Here is a 15,832-nt window from a genome sequence, read left to right as displayed (position 1 = left end):
AATAGACCCCCCATATCTCTGGAGGTTTCAAGCTGTCAACTGAGCTTCAAATCGTGGGTTGTTGGGGAGCCAGGGAGGTACAATTTTGTCTTGGAGACAAGTCCTTGCTTAGTTTGAGTTCAGTCATTGCCTACAATATTCTTTCTCCCCCTTGTCCAGGATTTTCAGCATCCGAGAAGGGCTACATTTTCCTTAAGAGGCTGCATGTCTCAGTCACATTTCTACTTAGCTATGGCCAATGACTATAACTGGAAGCATTTCACAGATGCTTCTGGGTTGCTAACCAAAAAAGTACCACTCTTTTATAGCAAAAGCCATTGGATTGTATACTTTAAATGGATGAGTTACATGGTATGTGAATTATATCTCAATAAAGCTGTTTAAAAAAAAACCCCACTCCTTGACTCCTTTGTGTACACCCTTTACTAATTGTGCTACCTGGAATAAAGATGTGACGACTGGTGCTCTGGCTGCCATCTTGGATTATAAGGACAAATGTTACAGTCTAAGGATGGCAGACTACTAAACTGGAAATGAGCTAGGTCCCTGAGGACTTGGATTGCATACCTCCAGACTAGTGTGTGAAATAGGAACAAACTTCTGGTTTATTTGAACTATTGCCAATTGAGTTTCTGTTACTTGCACCTGTATTTAAACCTTAACAGTTGCAACATTTCACTGGGAGACTATGTCTTCTGTGGCTTCCTTCCTCCTCTTGTGAAACATGCAGGTTCACTTGCATGGACTGCAATCACTTATGGGCCTTCATGTGCTGTGTGATTTTTTGAGCCGTATTTTATTATCTGAAATGTGGAGATAATTCTATTTTCCCTATCCTGCTCATTCATGGCATTGAGATAATCAATGAGATGCTGTGTGGGGAAGCACTTGGAAAATTAGAATGTGCTTTACATTTTAATATTATGCATGAAGTTTTTATCACTGGTTTCCTATCTTTTTATTAAAATTGGACACACGAGGGAGAAAAAAACAGAAAATGTAAAAGCAGAGGGAAAAAAGGCATGTCAGCATTTCTTACCGACCACCCGTGGATTATCATCACCAGAGGCAGAGAGGAGTTGAAGCCACACTGCTGTAACGTGTCTGGGTGATTGAGCCGAATCTGACAGCCCTTATCCGTTTCTTCTTGAAAAAGCAGGAATCTGATCTCTGTCTCCTGCAATGCTTCCTTTGTTTCAGCGGCTCTCGGTCTTCTTCCAAATGGCCCTGGAATATAAGATTGGAGACAGTATTTACCCTGGCATCTGTTCTGCTTCTGCCAGCTCTGGGACAGCCCAGAAGTTTCTAAAAGCACCAGCCAGCGGGGTTGCTGTGAGGTGCTAGAGGTAGGCACGAGCTGCAGCTTCAGGGAACCCAAAAGAGCGTGTCCAGCAGAATGGCCATTTCTCCCCTGGGAGATGATGAAGGCTGACCGAGGAGAATCGAACACAGAGGTGGAGGGACCACATCCTCCGTCCTGCCATCCTGGGGACTATGGGATCAGCCAGTCAGACAGTGGAGTAACTCAGAGACGCTAGGGATATGGAAGAGGCAGTTGTGGAAGATGAGTATTTCACCCCAAATCACACTGCCGGTAAGTGGTGGAGTCAGGATTTGAACCCACTCCCTCTGATTCCAATTGCCTACATCCCTATGCTGCCGAAACCATGAATAGAGCACCTTAGTTAGATGACACTATGCATTTGCTCATGTAGCTCAGCCTGTTGTCACTTGTAGTCAAACTATACTATGCAGCCTTGCACAGACCAGGTAGGGTTGGGGCAGAGAGGATCTCAAAGGAGTGGCTGATTCTGCTTGATGGAGGGAGTAACATTCAGAGAAGACTTTTCAGGGAAAGTGATGCTGATCCTGCCTGGAAGGATGGACAAGGGCTTTTGGGGGGTGGGTGCATCGGTGGCGGGAGAGAGCAGGGCTTTCTGAGCTGGGGGAACAGAAGAGTTAGGGCTCAGAGGGTGATACCTTGTGGGCATGAGGAAGAGAAAGACAAGGCTGGGCAGTTGGAGTGTCCTGGGCCCTGGGATGCTGGGGAGTCTGGACTTGATGCCCTAGATGATAAGGCTGCTGCTAAGGAGTTTTTCAGTAGAAAAGGATAAATGTGTATCCATTTGGAATCTTTCAAAGACTGTGGAAGAATGAGATAGGCAGCGAAAGATTGTTTTCAAGATTTTACCTTCTGTTGTTTTTTCAAAATGCCTTCTAGTCTCTCTTTTAGGGGAGCCTGACCTTGATCTTGAGCCTTTTTGGAGTGGTAGTGAGCAGTCACACAACTCTGTCAGGCAGCCCAACAGCTGTCAAGGCCGTGGTGTTGGCCAAAGACTGACGCCTCTGCTCAGGGGCTGGGAGAAGCCCGGGGAGGTGTTAGGTTCTCAGGTTGTGACAACAAGATGGGTGACATCTTTTCTGCCATGATTAGGGATCGGGCTGGGAGCTGGGGAAGATTGCCCTCTTCCTCCCTTCCAGCTCAGGGTGGGCTCTCCAGGACTCAGGGGCAGCCATAAGGCCACACCAGCATTTTTGGTCAGTGAATTCAATTGAGTCCAATTACTAAGGATCCCGACCATTCATTCTGAGCATAAAGTCATTCAGGCTTCTCAGACATTAAGTCTTGGGCTTTTGGTTTCAGGGGACAGCAGGATAGAGAGATGATGAACCTAACAAAGTGCAAGGGGAGGTATTAATGAAACCAATTTTCCTACCCAAAGGTTATTAATTTGAAAGGTTATTAATTTCCTGCAAAGGGCAATGATTTTTCACTATGATGACAGAGTGAAATGCATCATATTTTATTAAAGGGAGATGTGAGTGAGACTGCAGTACTGCTCGGTGATAATTGAGAAAATGTCTGCCACCCGTTTGGCTTTCCCAAGCTTGGAGGCTGCTTGAACTTGTCCTCATCCTTGCCAGGGGGGTTCCCAGCTCATGCTCCCCATTTCACTGGCTGCACCGCCCTCCCGGTCTTCTAAGTAGAAGCTGAAGTGTCACCTTGATCCCCTACACCAGCCTTCCAGTCAATCTGAAGCTTTGGGTTCCCAAATATGCCTAGAATCCAGTTCTCTAGGTCAGGAGCACACTGTTTCTTGCTTGGTTGATTGCAACAGCCTCCCAACACCTCTCTCTCTCTCTCTGTTTGATCATGACATCTTGTCTCACACTGCTTCTCAAAGAATCTTCCTAGAACAGGAATGACTATCATATCCATTAGTGACTTTTTTTTTTTAAATTTTTTTTTTAACGTTTATTTATTTTTTTGGGACAGAGAGAGACAGAGCATGAACGGGGTAGGGGCAGAGAGAGAGGGAGACACAGAATCAGAAACAGGCTCCAGGCTCTGAGCCATCAGCCCAGAGCCCGACGCGGGGCTCGAACTCCCGGACCGCGAGATCGTGACCTGGCTGAAGTCGGACGCTTAACCGACTGCGCCACCCAGGCGCCCCTCCATTAGTGACTTTGAGCTTCGTAGTATTGTAGCCAAGGCCACCACCCAGTGATAATCCCTCACTCCCCAGCTCCTCCCCTCCTGCTCCCCACTGCCAGTGGTTCCCTGCACCTCTGTACTCTCGCAAACTCCCCCCTCCCCCATCTCTGCTGCTCCGTGGTAAGCCCCAGACCATCCATTAAAATGGAACTCAGCCATCATACCCTCCAGGAAGCCTTCTCATCTAGTCAGAGATCATTACTTCCTCTTGCCGCCAGCACTGTATTGCATCTTTGGTTCTAATGTGCTTGTCATGGGACCTGGTAATTTATTTGTTTAGGTGTGTGCTGTTTCCTCCACCAGGCTGTGAGCTCCCGGAGGGCAGTGCTGGTAGGTGCTCAATAAATGCTTACTGAATGATGCGGTATTCCATGCATCAGGTCTCAGGTCAAAGGCTAAGGTTTGATTTGTCCGCCATGTATGCACTGGTACTAAATACAACCAATTTTCTTGTACTTAGTGATGGAATAGTTATATCTTCCTTCGTTTCAGGATAGCTGACTCAAATGCTAAGAAAACTATAAATGAAAATAAAACGGGGATAGAAATAGTACCTATCTCATGAAGTTGTTACAAAGATTAAATAAGATATTTGTAAAGAGCTCAGAACAATGCCTGGCACATAATTAGCACCTATGTGAGGCTGTGTTGTTAAAATAAATACCAACTGGAGCATCCAGCATCTTGCATTTTTGATCTGTGAGATCCTTTCTTTCTGTGAAAACTTAGCCCGGTTGCCCTCTCAGGACCAATTCTGTCTTACGTGCATTTACTCTGGATTTGGCTGGAGAATAAGCTTGGCTGGGTGTCTAGGGCCTCAAGGCTCTTCGGGAGAGTCCTATGGAGAAACAGCTGTCAGAAGGAGAAGCCCTCAAACAACTGAACTGAACTGGCTTCTCCCTTTTCTTCCTGGCTTGACTTTCTTTTGGCACGCATAGGAGTGAGGAAGTTAGGTTGTATGTATGTGTATATTCAATCATTTATTTCCTTAACAAAAACTTATTAAGCATATTTTATTATATTATGCCTTGCGCCCTGGCTAGGTACTCTTTGAAGGCACACAGGGCACCGCCTCTGTTTTTCAGGAGTCCCCAGTCTGGTGGGAGAGGCAAGTGTGAGAACCAGTCATTGCATGTGGTTGCTGTAGGTGCTGCAGGGGAGGGGTGCTCTGAATAGAGGCTAGAGAAGATGTCCAGAGAAGATGAGGCATCATTTGAGTCTAGAGGGATGAAAGATGCTTTAGGAGCTCACATCTAGGACAAACTGCTGAAGAAAGTGAGACTCTGGTATCTAAAAAAAAAAAAAAAGATTTCGTGGAGGACATGAGTGTTGAAGGGCTGTTATGGAGAAGAGAGCCTAGAATTCTTTTGTGCAACTCTAGGAGATAGAAATGGCATCAGTGAGTGGGTGTGACATGGCAGAAAATTTTAGACTTTAAGTAGTTTACAAAAATTTATAGTTGAAGAAATTGGGACAACGAGAAAATAAGGGCAGTAAAACAACAAAGACAGAAATGCTAATAGATTAGTACTCTAAAAGGCACACTGTGTGATCATGTAATGTTGCTGAAGATAGGCCACAGATTTTATTATGAGCTTCTTATTGGCCAAATCGGAGAGGGAAACAAGAGCAATTATAGGATTCATGGCGTCCAGTGGCTCACACATTTCTGGTCCTTGAGCCTGAGATGGTTTCCTTCTATGTTATTGTGAAAGGAGTCCACTGGGTGAGGCAATGGCCACTGTTTTGAACACCATTCCTGCAAAATATGCAGTAGTAAGTTTTACGTGGTTGACTCTGAGAGTCACAGTGCCAAACAGCATTTGAGTCACAGCGAATCTCTGTGAGGCTCTTCGCTATATTGCAGCAGTCGTCTCTGGGACCGAGCGAGGCAGGGGCCACTTCATGTCACATTTTGGGTAGCAGGAAGGGGAAGAGCTCCAGAGCTCGAGTGTCTGAGTTTCCATGGGGGCAGAGTCTGATTGTCCCCTTCACAGAACACAGAGAATGCTGGTGCATTCTGGGCCGAGCCATGGCGTCAAGGATGCACTGCTGTCACCCATACCCACATGTATACCAAAATGTTTCCCAGGCTCTAGCCACTCGTTGTAGCCAGCTCTTGACTGGGCACCTCTCCCAGCGGATCCTTTCGGTACTGCAAACCCAGTGTAGCCAAACTGAATTTATTTTCTTTCCTCCCAATCCATTTTTCTTCCTTTCTCTCTACATTTCCTACTATGATTCAAAACACCATTATTTGTCCATGCTATTGCTCAAGCTAGAAAACGGAGAGCTGTTCTAGAATGCTCTCAGGTCACCCAATACTGAGGACCCATCCTCAGGATTATCTTCTCTGTCCCTTGCCACTGGCCTAGTCTAGACCTTCATGCAATTTTTTTTTTAATTGTGAAATTGTAAGAGTCTTAACTTTTATTTGTAGAATTAATACAAACTCATTGTATATGTATAAATAATTTGAAAAATGCTGAAATGAGTAAAGAATCTCACTACTGAGAGAAAAACACAAGTAATGTTTGGAGTATTTCCTTCTAATCTTGTGGAGATATTCGTTCCATAGATATTTATTTGGAGTATCTAAAATCGAAATCATATGACGCAAATGGTTTCATATCCTTCTTCACCTGTCTTAATAATTTTCCTATAGCATTACAAATTCTTCAAAAACATGCTTTTGAGGGGTGCCTGGGTGATTCAGTCAGTTAAGCATCCGACTTCAGCTCAGGTCATGATCTCACAGTTTGTGAGTTCAAGCTCCTCATTGGGTTCTGTGCTGACAGCTCAGAGCCTGGAGTCTGCTTCAGATTCTGTGTCTCCCTCTCTCTCTCTGCCCCTCCCCTGCTCATGCTCTGTCTCTCAAAAATAAACAAACATTAAAAGAAGAAAAAAAACATGCTTTTGAAAAGTGGCATAGTTTGTGTACTTATTCCATTACTGTTGGACATTTAGGTTGTTTCGGTATTTTTTTTTTTATTACAAACAATGCTCTGATGACCATCTTTATACATAAATCTTTGTCTAGAAAATCTACGACTATTTTCTTAGTCTAGACTTTTGAAAGTAGAATCATTAGCTCCTTAGGTGTGATCTTGTTCATATATCTTTATATATGCATATATATTCAGACTGACTTTCTGCTCTTTTTAAGCCACTATTTATTGTTTCCTCTGTGCCAGGCACTTTTCTAACAGTCTTCTTTGCATTAACTCATGTAAACCTCACAGCAACTCTGTGAGCAAGTTGTGAGAACACACCATGATTCTGTTATGAGTGAGGAAATATGTTCCAATTGTATTTGATAGGAGTATCTCCTTCCCCGGGTGCGTCTTCTATAATTGTTATATTCTCCTGTCTTTAGAAGAGATAAAGACACACCAGTGATAAGAACCTGGGGATGAGGCTATGGTTTTGAGAGACTATTAAAGGTAAACGGTGGAACCCTTTGAGGGAGTCAGCCCCTGTCACCTGGAAAGTGGATTGACGAACTAGGGAGCCTTGGGGTTGCCCTCTGCATGACAGCAAGTTCCTGGGGCAACAGAACTTCCTCAAAATCAGTCAGAAGCAGAAGCTGGGTGCAGGCCATTGCATTTTCTAATATTAGATTCCTTGCAGCAAATGATTTCTCCATTCCTAAGTCAGTCCCCAGGTTTGAGGTTCCTAATGTTTCGTATAAGAACAAATTATTTCCTTTTCTTTTGGGTAAGGACATCATTAGGTGGTGACTGCAGGCAAATGAGCTGGCAGAGGAGAGAGCCACGGATTCTGCAGTAGAAGGTCTTGGTAGTAATCATTCTGTTTTCTGCCCGTGATGCCTGGGCTGGGTGCTTCTGCTCAGTTCCAGGTTTGTGGAGGACCTCGCGTGACTAGTGCTCAGGACACAAGTGCATAATACAGAGGCCACAGGTATTAATATGCCTTTCACAGAGTTGTTTGTGAAATGTCTTCATGTTCATTTTTTAAATTGCTAAACTGTGTGTGTGTGTCATTTAATAAACTTTGTGACTTTGTTATTACACATTGCTGAAAATATTCTTAGACCTGGGACTAATGAGAGGGGTCCTCCGGAAGACCCCTCTAGAAACTTGTCCGACTGTCTTCTGTTCAGGATGGATGGAACCTACGAGAAAATTGTAGTCATAGCTCTTCCTGACTGCTGTGGTCATGCCTGTGATGTGTGCATACACAACACTGACTTCAGAATTTCTAGCATGACGGTAGGATGGAAAAACTTGAATGAGAATTTAGTCATAGCTGGGTCTTTAGAGATTCAGCTCTTAGCTGTTGCTGATCTTTGGTGATAAGCAGATTGGGCCCATGGCTGTGATTAGGAATGCTTCTCTGACTCCCTCCATCTTGAATTTTTCCCGTCGCCATTTTGCTGTGAAATAAGATGATGACATAAGGGATGGAAGGAAAGCTATTTTCACAAGTCTGATTTATTCTGTTTTCTTTGTCGACTTTGGCCTGGTTTTGCTAGCCATCCTATAGCCTGAGACTACAATTCATTTCTACTTGGAGATTCCAGGGAAGAAAGTAACTCTAGGCTGAGTTTTCTTGCTGGAGATATTTTTTTTTTTTTCCTCCAGACTTTCTTCTTAAGCTGTACTCCTCTGCAACTCTGGCGAGAATCAGAATGAGTTTTTGTCTTTCAAAAAATCTGATTATGAAAGGGTATGCCATTCAGAAAAGTTTCCCATTTGTACTGGAATTCTCTGGAGGTAATGGTGCTTAATTCCTTAAAGTGGTTCCAAGGTCATGGTCACATTCTGCCCTGAACAGTTCAAGGTAGTGTGACCACCTGTCCTGTCAAACTAAGATGAGTTGGTCACTCCAGTTCAAGGGCAACCGAGTGAATAAGTGGAAAGAGAAATGATAATAAAAATTGCCATCCTTGTTGATGATTATTCTGAGTTTTTAATTCAACATCCAGTGTGTGACGTACCTTCCTGCCTGGTCTTTCCTCCTGTGGTCCCCTGGCCTGACATGCTCAGCTGCTGTGTCCTATTTGACTAGTTAATATCATTCTTTCTCAAAGTCAAAATGCAATCTTCATTTCCTCAGGGAAAATCTCTCTGAGTTTCCTGACTTGGTCACATCTTCCTATTATTTGTCCTTTTAGGTGATTTCACAGTTATAATTTTCTAATTGAGCAGTCATTACATAAATATCTATCTCCTATATTTGATGATAAGCTCCATGAAAGAAGAACCTAGGTCTGGTTTTGCTCACATTAAAACTTTATCCAGTAGACCAAGGGGCTGTGGAGTGTTGTGGCCAGGCATCCAGACTAAGAGCCACGTGGCTTGGGTTCAAGGTCCACTTCTGACATTTACTACTTGTGTGACCTTGGGCAAATTTCTTAACCTTGCCGTGCCTGAATTTTTTCATTGTATCATCTTTAAGATGGAGGTAATAATAGTACCTATATTAGAGAATTATTTGTTGAATTAGTATTAATACATTCTGTAATAGTGCCAGACATGTAGCATGGGCTATGTAAATGTTCACTATTATGAATTTGCCATAAAAAAATGTTGGAGGAATGAAAATCATCTTGAAATGGATCACCGACCCAAATTTAGAAGCAAAACCCATAAAAATTCTAGAAGAAAACAGGAGAAAATCTTGATGACATTGAGGAAAGCAAAGTTTTTTTTGTTTTGCTTTTTGGACACCAAAACACAAATCATGAAAGAAAAATTTGATAAATTAAATACATCTGATCTTAGAAAGATTCCACTGAGCAAATGAAAAGCCAAGCCAGACTGGGAGAAAATATCCAAGATACATATATCTGACAATGGACTTTTATCCAGAATATGTAAAAAACACTTACAGTTCAAGCATAAAAAGACAACCAATTATAAAATGGGCAAGAGGTTTAAGCGGCTACATCTTATAAAAAGATACACACATAGCATAGAAGCACACGAAAAGATGCTCAACATCATTATTCATGAGAGAAATGCAAATTTAAACCTCAACTAGATACCACTTCTCCTCTAAGATGGCTAAGATGAAAAGAGATGGACAGCATCAATTGTAGGTGAGGATGTGGAACAGCTAGAATTTTTCACGCACTGCTGGTGGGATTGCAAAACACTGCAGCCACTTTGGAAAATTGTTTGACAATTTCTTATAAAGGTAAATGTACCATAAGCTCATCAAGTCCAAGCCTCGGAGCTTACCCAAGAGAAATTCAAACATATGTCCACACAAAGATGCAAGAGTTTACAGCAGCTTTATTCACAGTAGCCCCCAACTATTAGCAACCCAAATCCCCATCAACTGGTAAATGAGTAAATATATACAGGAATCTACCACATTGGAATACCACTCAGCAATAAAAGGGAACAGATTTCTGATCCATGCAAGCATGTAGCTTGGATGAACCTAAAATGCATTACACTAAGTGAAAGAGGCCGAACTTGAAAGGTTGCATACTGTGTGATTCCATTTATATCACATTCTGGAGAAGGCGAAGCTAGCCCTAGAGAGCTGACCAGCGGTTTCCAGGGGCCAGGGACAGAAAAGGCAAAATGGAATCTTTTGGAGGGATTGAAATGTTCTGTATTTTATGATGATAATGGTCCCTTAAATATACATTTAAAAAAAAATGTTGGAAAAATAAACTATAGCCTGCAATACTGTGGTTTCTCCACATTACTTAGGGTTCAGGCCGGGGCACTATAGGCTGAACAGCAGGTTTTCTGTGTCAGTTACTTGTGCAGGACTGGGCTGGCCTGAGAAGGCAGGATATTTCTGAGTCCTCTGGGAGTTGGTGTCAATCTGCAGAGAGTGCTCCAGCCCTGACTTTGAACCAAATGATAGGATCAGGCTGGGACATGTCTAGCCCTCCAAGACTTGAGGAAGATTTGGCCTATCTAGAAGGCCCTTCCAAGTTCCTTTGGGCTAGGGATGACCAGGAGTGCCTGGGGAGACCATTCTTGGGAAACCAAATCATCTGGACAGAGAAGGTTAGGGATGAAAGGGACTTGGAGACCATGCAGTGTCATGGTACCCAGCTTGGTTTCTGACTCTTAATTCTCTTTTAATTCTCTTTCTGTGCATGTCAAATAGCCTACATTTATTGAAGAGTTATTCATTTTCCTGTTCTTTTTAATAAGGGTATAGACAACACCATCAATTTACTCTTCTAGTCCTCTAGAGAGAATCAGTAGCTAGAATTCCAGCAAAAAGCAAAGAAACTCAACATTTAGTTGACTTGTGTTATACAATCTCTTTACAACTTGTTTGAAATAGCTCAGTGATGCCCTTTGCTGACCCCCAACCATTGCTCCCTAGGGACCAGTGACCAGAATGACCTAGTCCAACTTCCTAATTTTGTAGTTGAAACTAGGACCCAGAGAGGCCAACTGACATGCCCCAAACTGTGCATCTGGTTAACGGCAGAATCAGAAGAACTCAGCTCTCCCAACATTCCCAGCATCTTTCTACTGGGCTGGGGTTGAGAAGTCCCAACCCACAAACTGGCCAGGCTTTTGGGACTCTGTTCCTGTCACTACTGTAAAGCTCAGAGGGCTCACATACCATGCCTCACAAAGGCTCATCTCGCTAAGGGAGGCCCCTAGATGTCAATGAGAAAGTGTGTCTTAAGTTAAGAAGAGAGTTGCTAGGGCCTTGTCTTGCCTGTGGGAAATGCCCCCAAATGATTGAGGTGACCCACGACCTCCTCGAACACCTGCCAGAACTGTTGTCTGCCAGCCTCAGCCTCAGACTCCATGTCTTTTCCTCCCATCACAGTGGATAACACTAGAATTCTTACACAGCCAAGAGACTGTGATGTAGGTGTGTGACCAGCGTCTGGCTGGGGTAAGCTGGCTAGGAGCTGGACAAGTCAAAGAGCAAGTCCTTCAACAGCTCTTGGAATGGTGGATCTTGGTTTAAAATCAGTTTTCTGAGTGCTGTTTTAATAGACAGATGAACTGAATGACGTTCTTATTTCAAAATTTTATTTGGCTGTATAATGACTATCTAACTCTTTATATATATATAATATTTATTGTCAAGTTAGCTAACATACAGCGTATACAGTGCGCTCTTGGTTTTGGGGGTAGATTCCCGTGATTACGATTAACTCTTGACTTTGAGCTTCATGTCCTCTTATCCCTGTCTGTCTTGACATGACCTACACAATTGCCAAGGAGGCTTACAAGGAACAGAAGGACAGGTCAAGGCAGATGACCTTAACTCTAATTATGGGGTTTAGGGCATGATCAGATGGTATCACAGTCAAGGGCTCTAGGAGCACTTGAGTCTTTTCCCAGCTCACAGCCACCCACCTCACTGAGATAAGCACCCTGGGAGCAATGGTGGGTGGGAATCCTGTATCTCCATTGGAGACTCAGGTGGTCTCTTCAAGTCTTGTTCTGCTTCTGTGCACTACTGATGGGCATGCAAGTGGTCACCTTTTGCTTTTACTCTATGACAGACACTCTGCTAGGCCTTTATTTTACTTTATACCTGCTGAGATCTCCAATGCCTCATCTACTCTCTTATTCTTAGCTCCAGAGAAAGGGCAGACCCAGGATGGCTTTTCCAAACAGACCTTGGGACAGTGGCTTGAATGGGAAAAGACAACACAAATCCTTCTCATCTAATTTAGCTTCCTAGTGGCACAGCTTTGGTGCTGATATTGAGGTGGGGGTACTCTGTTCACTCATTCATTCATTCATTCATTCATTCCTCTTTCTATCACTTCCCGAGTGCCTGTGCTGTGCCAGGCATTTTCCCACAAATGAAAGTTGCTTTCAGCTAAATTTTTTCTGGAGCAAGTATCAGGCTTTCTTCCCTATTCTTTTAAAAAATATATTTGTTGCACAAAAGCAGAGTAATAGCAGAAAACAAAATTCAAAAAATATATACTCACATTCTTATCATCTTAATGGATTGACTTTTTATTTTCCTGTGTTTCTATTCTGTATCCAGAAGCAAATATATTTTTCATGTAACTGCACAAATATAATTGCTTTTTGCTCTTTTCATTTCCCATTATATAATAAACATCTCTCCATATTCCAACAGTGCTCATACTCATCATTTTTAAAGGCTGAGTAATATTCCACTGAGGGGATGTTTCATAATTTATGTATCCATTACCCTATCTGGGACAAGCAGTATGTTTCCAATTTTTTACCTTTATAAGCAGGGTTGCAATGAACTTGATGCAGAAAGCTTTTCCTTTCAGAGAATTATTTCTACTACAAGGAACTACCTGGCTTGGGATCACTTGGCTAAATGGTGAGATCATTTTGCTGACATGGGAGCTGAAGCAATTTTACAAGTAAGTTCCCCACAGGGTGTCAGCTACAATTATTACCAAGCCAGAGAACTGCATAAGACCTTGAATGTTCTCATTAAAGGTGATGATGGGGGGCTGGGGAGTGGGTGTAATTGGTGAGGCAGGGTAAAAGCCTGTTTATGTGGCTATCATTTACTTTTTGCTAGTAACTCAGAACACCTTATTTTATCGAATCCTCATAACACCCCTACGAGTAAGTGCTATTCCAAAAGGAAATAAGGTCTCAGAGAGGATAAGGGTCTTGGCCAAGGTCACACAGGTGGTTGTTGGGCTGGGTCTCATGCCGAGGGTGGCTCCCTTGAGGTCCTGGAAGTCAGCCACCTGCTCAGACCCACAAACCTCCTTAGTGAGGCCTTCAGAACCCCACAGGACACATGCTGACCATGAGGCTGTGGAATCAGTCTTAGAGTTACACTCCGTGGTCACAGGTGTGGCTGTGTTGAACTGCATTTATGTGGCAGCTTTGAAGAAGGCCCAGAACCTGAATTGAGGGCATGTCACATGAGACAAGCAACTGAACACGTTCTTTTTTGGGTCCACTGCATCTGCTTTTATAGGTAACATGACTTTAGACACAGAACTGTTCAACTTATATTTGGCTATTGGTGTAACTGTGCATTGGAACATCTCTGTGAAGTCCTAGTTTCCTGTTAACTTGTCCTTGTTGACCTTGAGCAAGTTATTTAACTTTCTGGGCCTCATTTTCCTCATCTGGAAAATGAAGGGTTTGGAGCAGCCAGCCCTAAGGTCTCCATGGTGGTTCAGTGAGACGTCCTCGTCTCCTTTAGTCAGCTGGGCCAGGATTCTAGACCTGGCTTTCCTCCCAGACCAGCTGGGCCTCAGTTTCCACCTCTGGAACACTGAGAGGTTGGGAGAAGCCCTAAGACTGTCCCATCTCTGAGTTGCAATGAGTAAAAGATGCCAGAGAGAAGAACGTGTGAAGCCAGGCAAGAAGAAAAGTGAGAGCAAAGCAGCATGACCTGGGTCGCTGTGTTTCCCCCAGGAATGTGCCCCTCTCCCTGGCTGGAATCTGAACCTGATGCTTTGCAAAGGTAAACACTTGCAGCATGAGGAAAGCACTAAGCATTAACTTGGGCAAACAGCCCCAAGGTTATTCTTTCAGGCAAAAGTAAACCATAGGTGGGGAACGTGAGCTGAAGCACATGGGTTATGTTCTCTAGGGCAGGGGCTTGGAGGCAACCTGATGAAGGAATGAGCTTGACCTGATCCCTGAGCCTCCTTGGGGCTTTCCTGTGTTGTGGCCTAGAGCTGAGAGGGCCAGTCACTGGGTATGATCTTAGAGGCTGACGAACCACCATGGCCCATTTATTCATGCATTCATGCGTTCATTTTACCACACATTTAAGGAGCACTTACTATGTGGCAGGGCTGGTTCTTAACGATGAAGATACAACAGTGAACAAGACAAACCATGCTTTCAAGAAGCTCATGTCTTATGGTGGAAGTAAGTGAGTAGACAATTGTTATGCGGCTTGGTAAGTGTTTTGATGGTGGAAGAATAGGAGAGGCACCTACCCAGCCATAGTGTGCCTGGGGTGAAGGCAGCCAGAGGAATCCCATTGGTAGGTAGTGTCACCAGTTACCCAGATACTCTTGGGGATTCCAATCAAGGGCTGGTCCTGAGGGGAGAGAAAGACTATGGAATGGGGAAGGAGGATGAGCCCACATGTGGCCAATGTGGTCACCTCTCTACTTCTAGAGCTGGAGGTCATGGCTGTAGACTGCACCCTGGGCCCTTCAGCTTTCCTGAGCCCTCATCTCCATTGAGGCTCCTCAGGCTGTGGGGTCTGCAGCACAGCTGTCCCCATCATGTGCATATTCATTTCCTGATGAAGAAATAAGGAGTTGTTCAGTGGTTGGCCCAAGGCCAACAGCTGGCTGAAAAAATCAAACCAGGCCCAGAATCTCATTTTTCGACCTCTCTCTCCATATGTCTAAGTTCTGAGACTGTAAGACCTTTTGGCCATGTGCTTTTACCCTTGTTTCACTTTCCCTACGATAGTTTTCTACACCCCTGTCTTCCCTTCCCTGCCTGTGTCTGGAGGCATAGCTCACTGCTGCTTGTCCCCATCAGATCACAGACATGGACTCCAACAATTTCTGGAGCACCACGGGAAGCGATGGTGGAGGCAGAGAGGTGTAGAGGGAAGGGCGCTGGCTTTGGAGGCAGCTGGCCCTGTATTTGATTCTCTATCAGTTATTAGTTGTGTGATCTTGAAAAGTTCACTTAACCTGTGGGAGCTTCCATTTCCTTCTCTTAAATTGCCACCATGAATCTGAGACTTGGTGAAATGTCTACTATAGACATTCAATATACAGCTTCTCTTTCCTTTCAAAGCTTACCTAAGATCTCTTTTGTCTCATGACTTGACCCAGCAGAGTTCCTTCTGGATAAGTATTTGCAAAGATTTTTGCCAGCCTACTTAGCACCTTTCTGTGAATTCTGTTTACCTCTTTTAGACAGCACATCACATGTCTTGGCAAGGATGCTCTGCCTTTGTGCCAAAAGGAGGCCCCTCTTTGGAGTGAGATAAACGTGTAAAGTGCCTCCCACATGCCTGGAATGTGGCAAGTTCTCAATGAATAGAGATGGCTATCATCCTATTGGCAGTAACAGAAGTAGTGATTGGTGTTGCTATTACAACATCTTGTTCTTTGAAGGGTCCTTCTACGCCCTGTCAGTAACTTATCATGAATAGATAGAATGTCAGATAGGATAACTTTTCATGTCAAAGTGATATGGGATCACCTTCATGTCAAAAGTTGGAATGGACCAGAATATCAGTGTTGGGAATCTGCAGGGTAAAGCCCCTAGGAAGCACCTAGGAAGACATAGGTCTCATCCTTGGCTTTTTTCCAACACAGTTATCTCAAATATGTGCATAGACATGCCCTACTGAGACTCTCCCAGGAGGAGAGTATCTCTGACTTGTTTGAGGAGTGAGCTGTGCTTAGCTCTTTCTCTGGTTGGAAGC

At 43.8% G+C, this 15,832-nt stretch overlaps 1 protein-coding gene across 1 annotated transcript in view; it reads right to left on the bottom strand.

The window, feature by feature from the left end:
- The window catches only part of LIPC (lipase C, hepatic type), a 140,485-nt gene that overhangs the window by 29,016 nt on the left and 95,637 nt on the right, over positions 1-15,832 (bottom strand). The window contains exon 2 of the mRNA XM_025919973.2: positions 1,040-1,227. Within this exon, the coding sequence (XP_025775758.1) occupies positions 1,040-1,227 (188 nt within the window). The remainder of the gene's footprint in view (positions 1-1,039; positions 1,228-15,832) is intronic.

Source organism: Puma concolor, chromosome B3 (assembly GCF_028749965.1).
Source record: "Puma concolor isolate L17-30 chromosome B3, mPumCon1.1.hap2, whole genome shotgun sequence".
NCBI lineage: Eukaryota > Metazoa > Chordata > Mammalia > Carnivora > Felidae > Puma > Puma concolor.
This window is presented reverse-complemented; position numbering and strand designations above follow the sequence as displayed.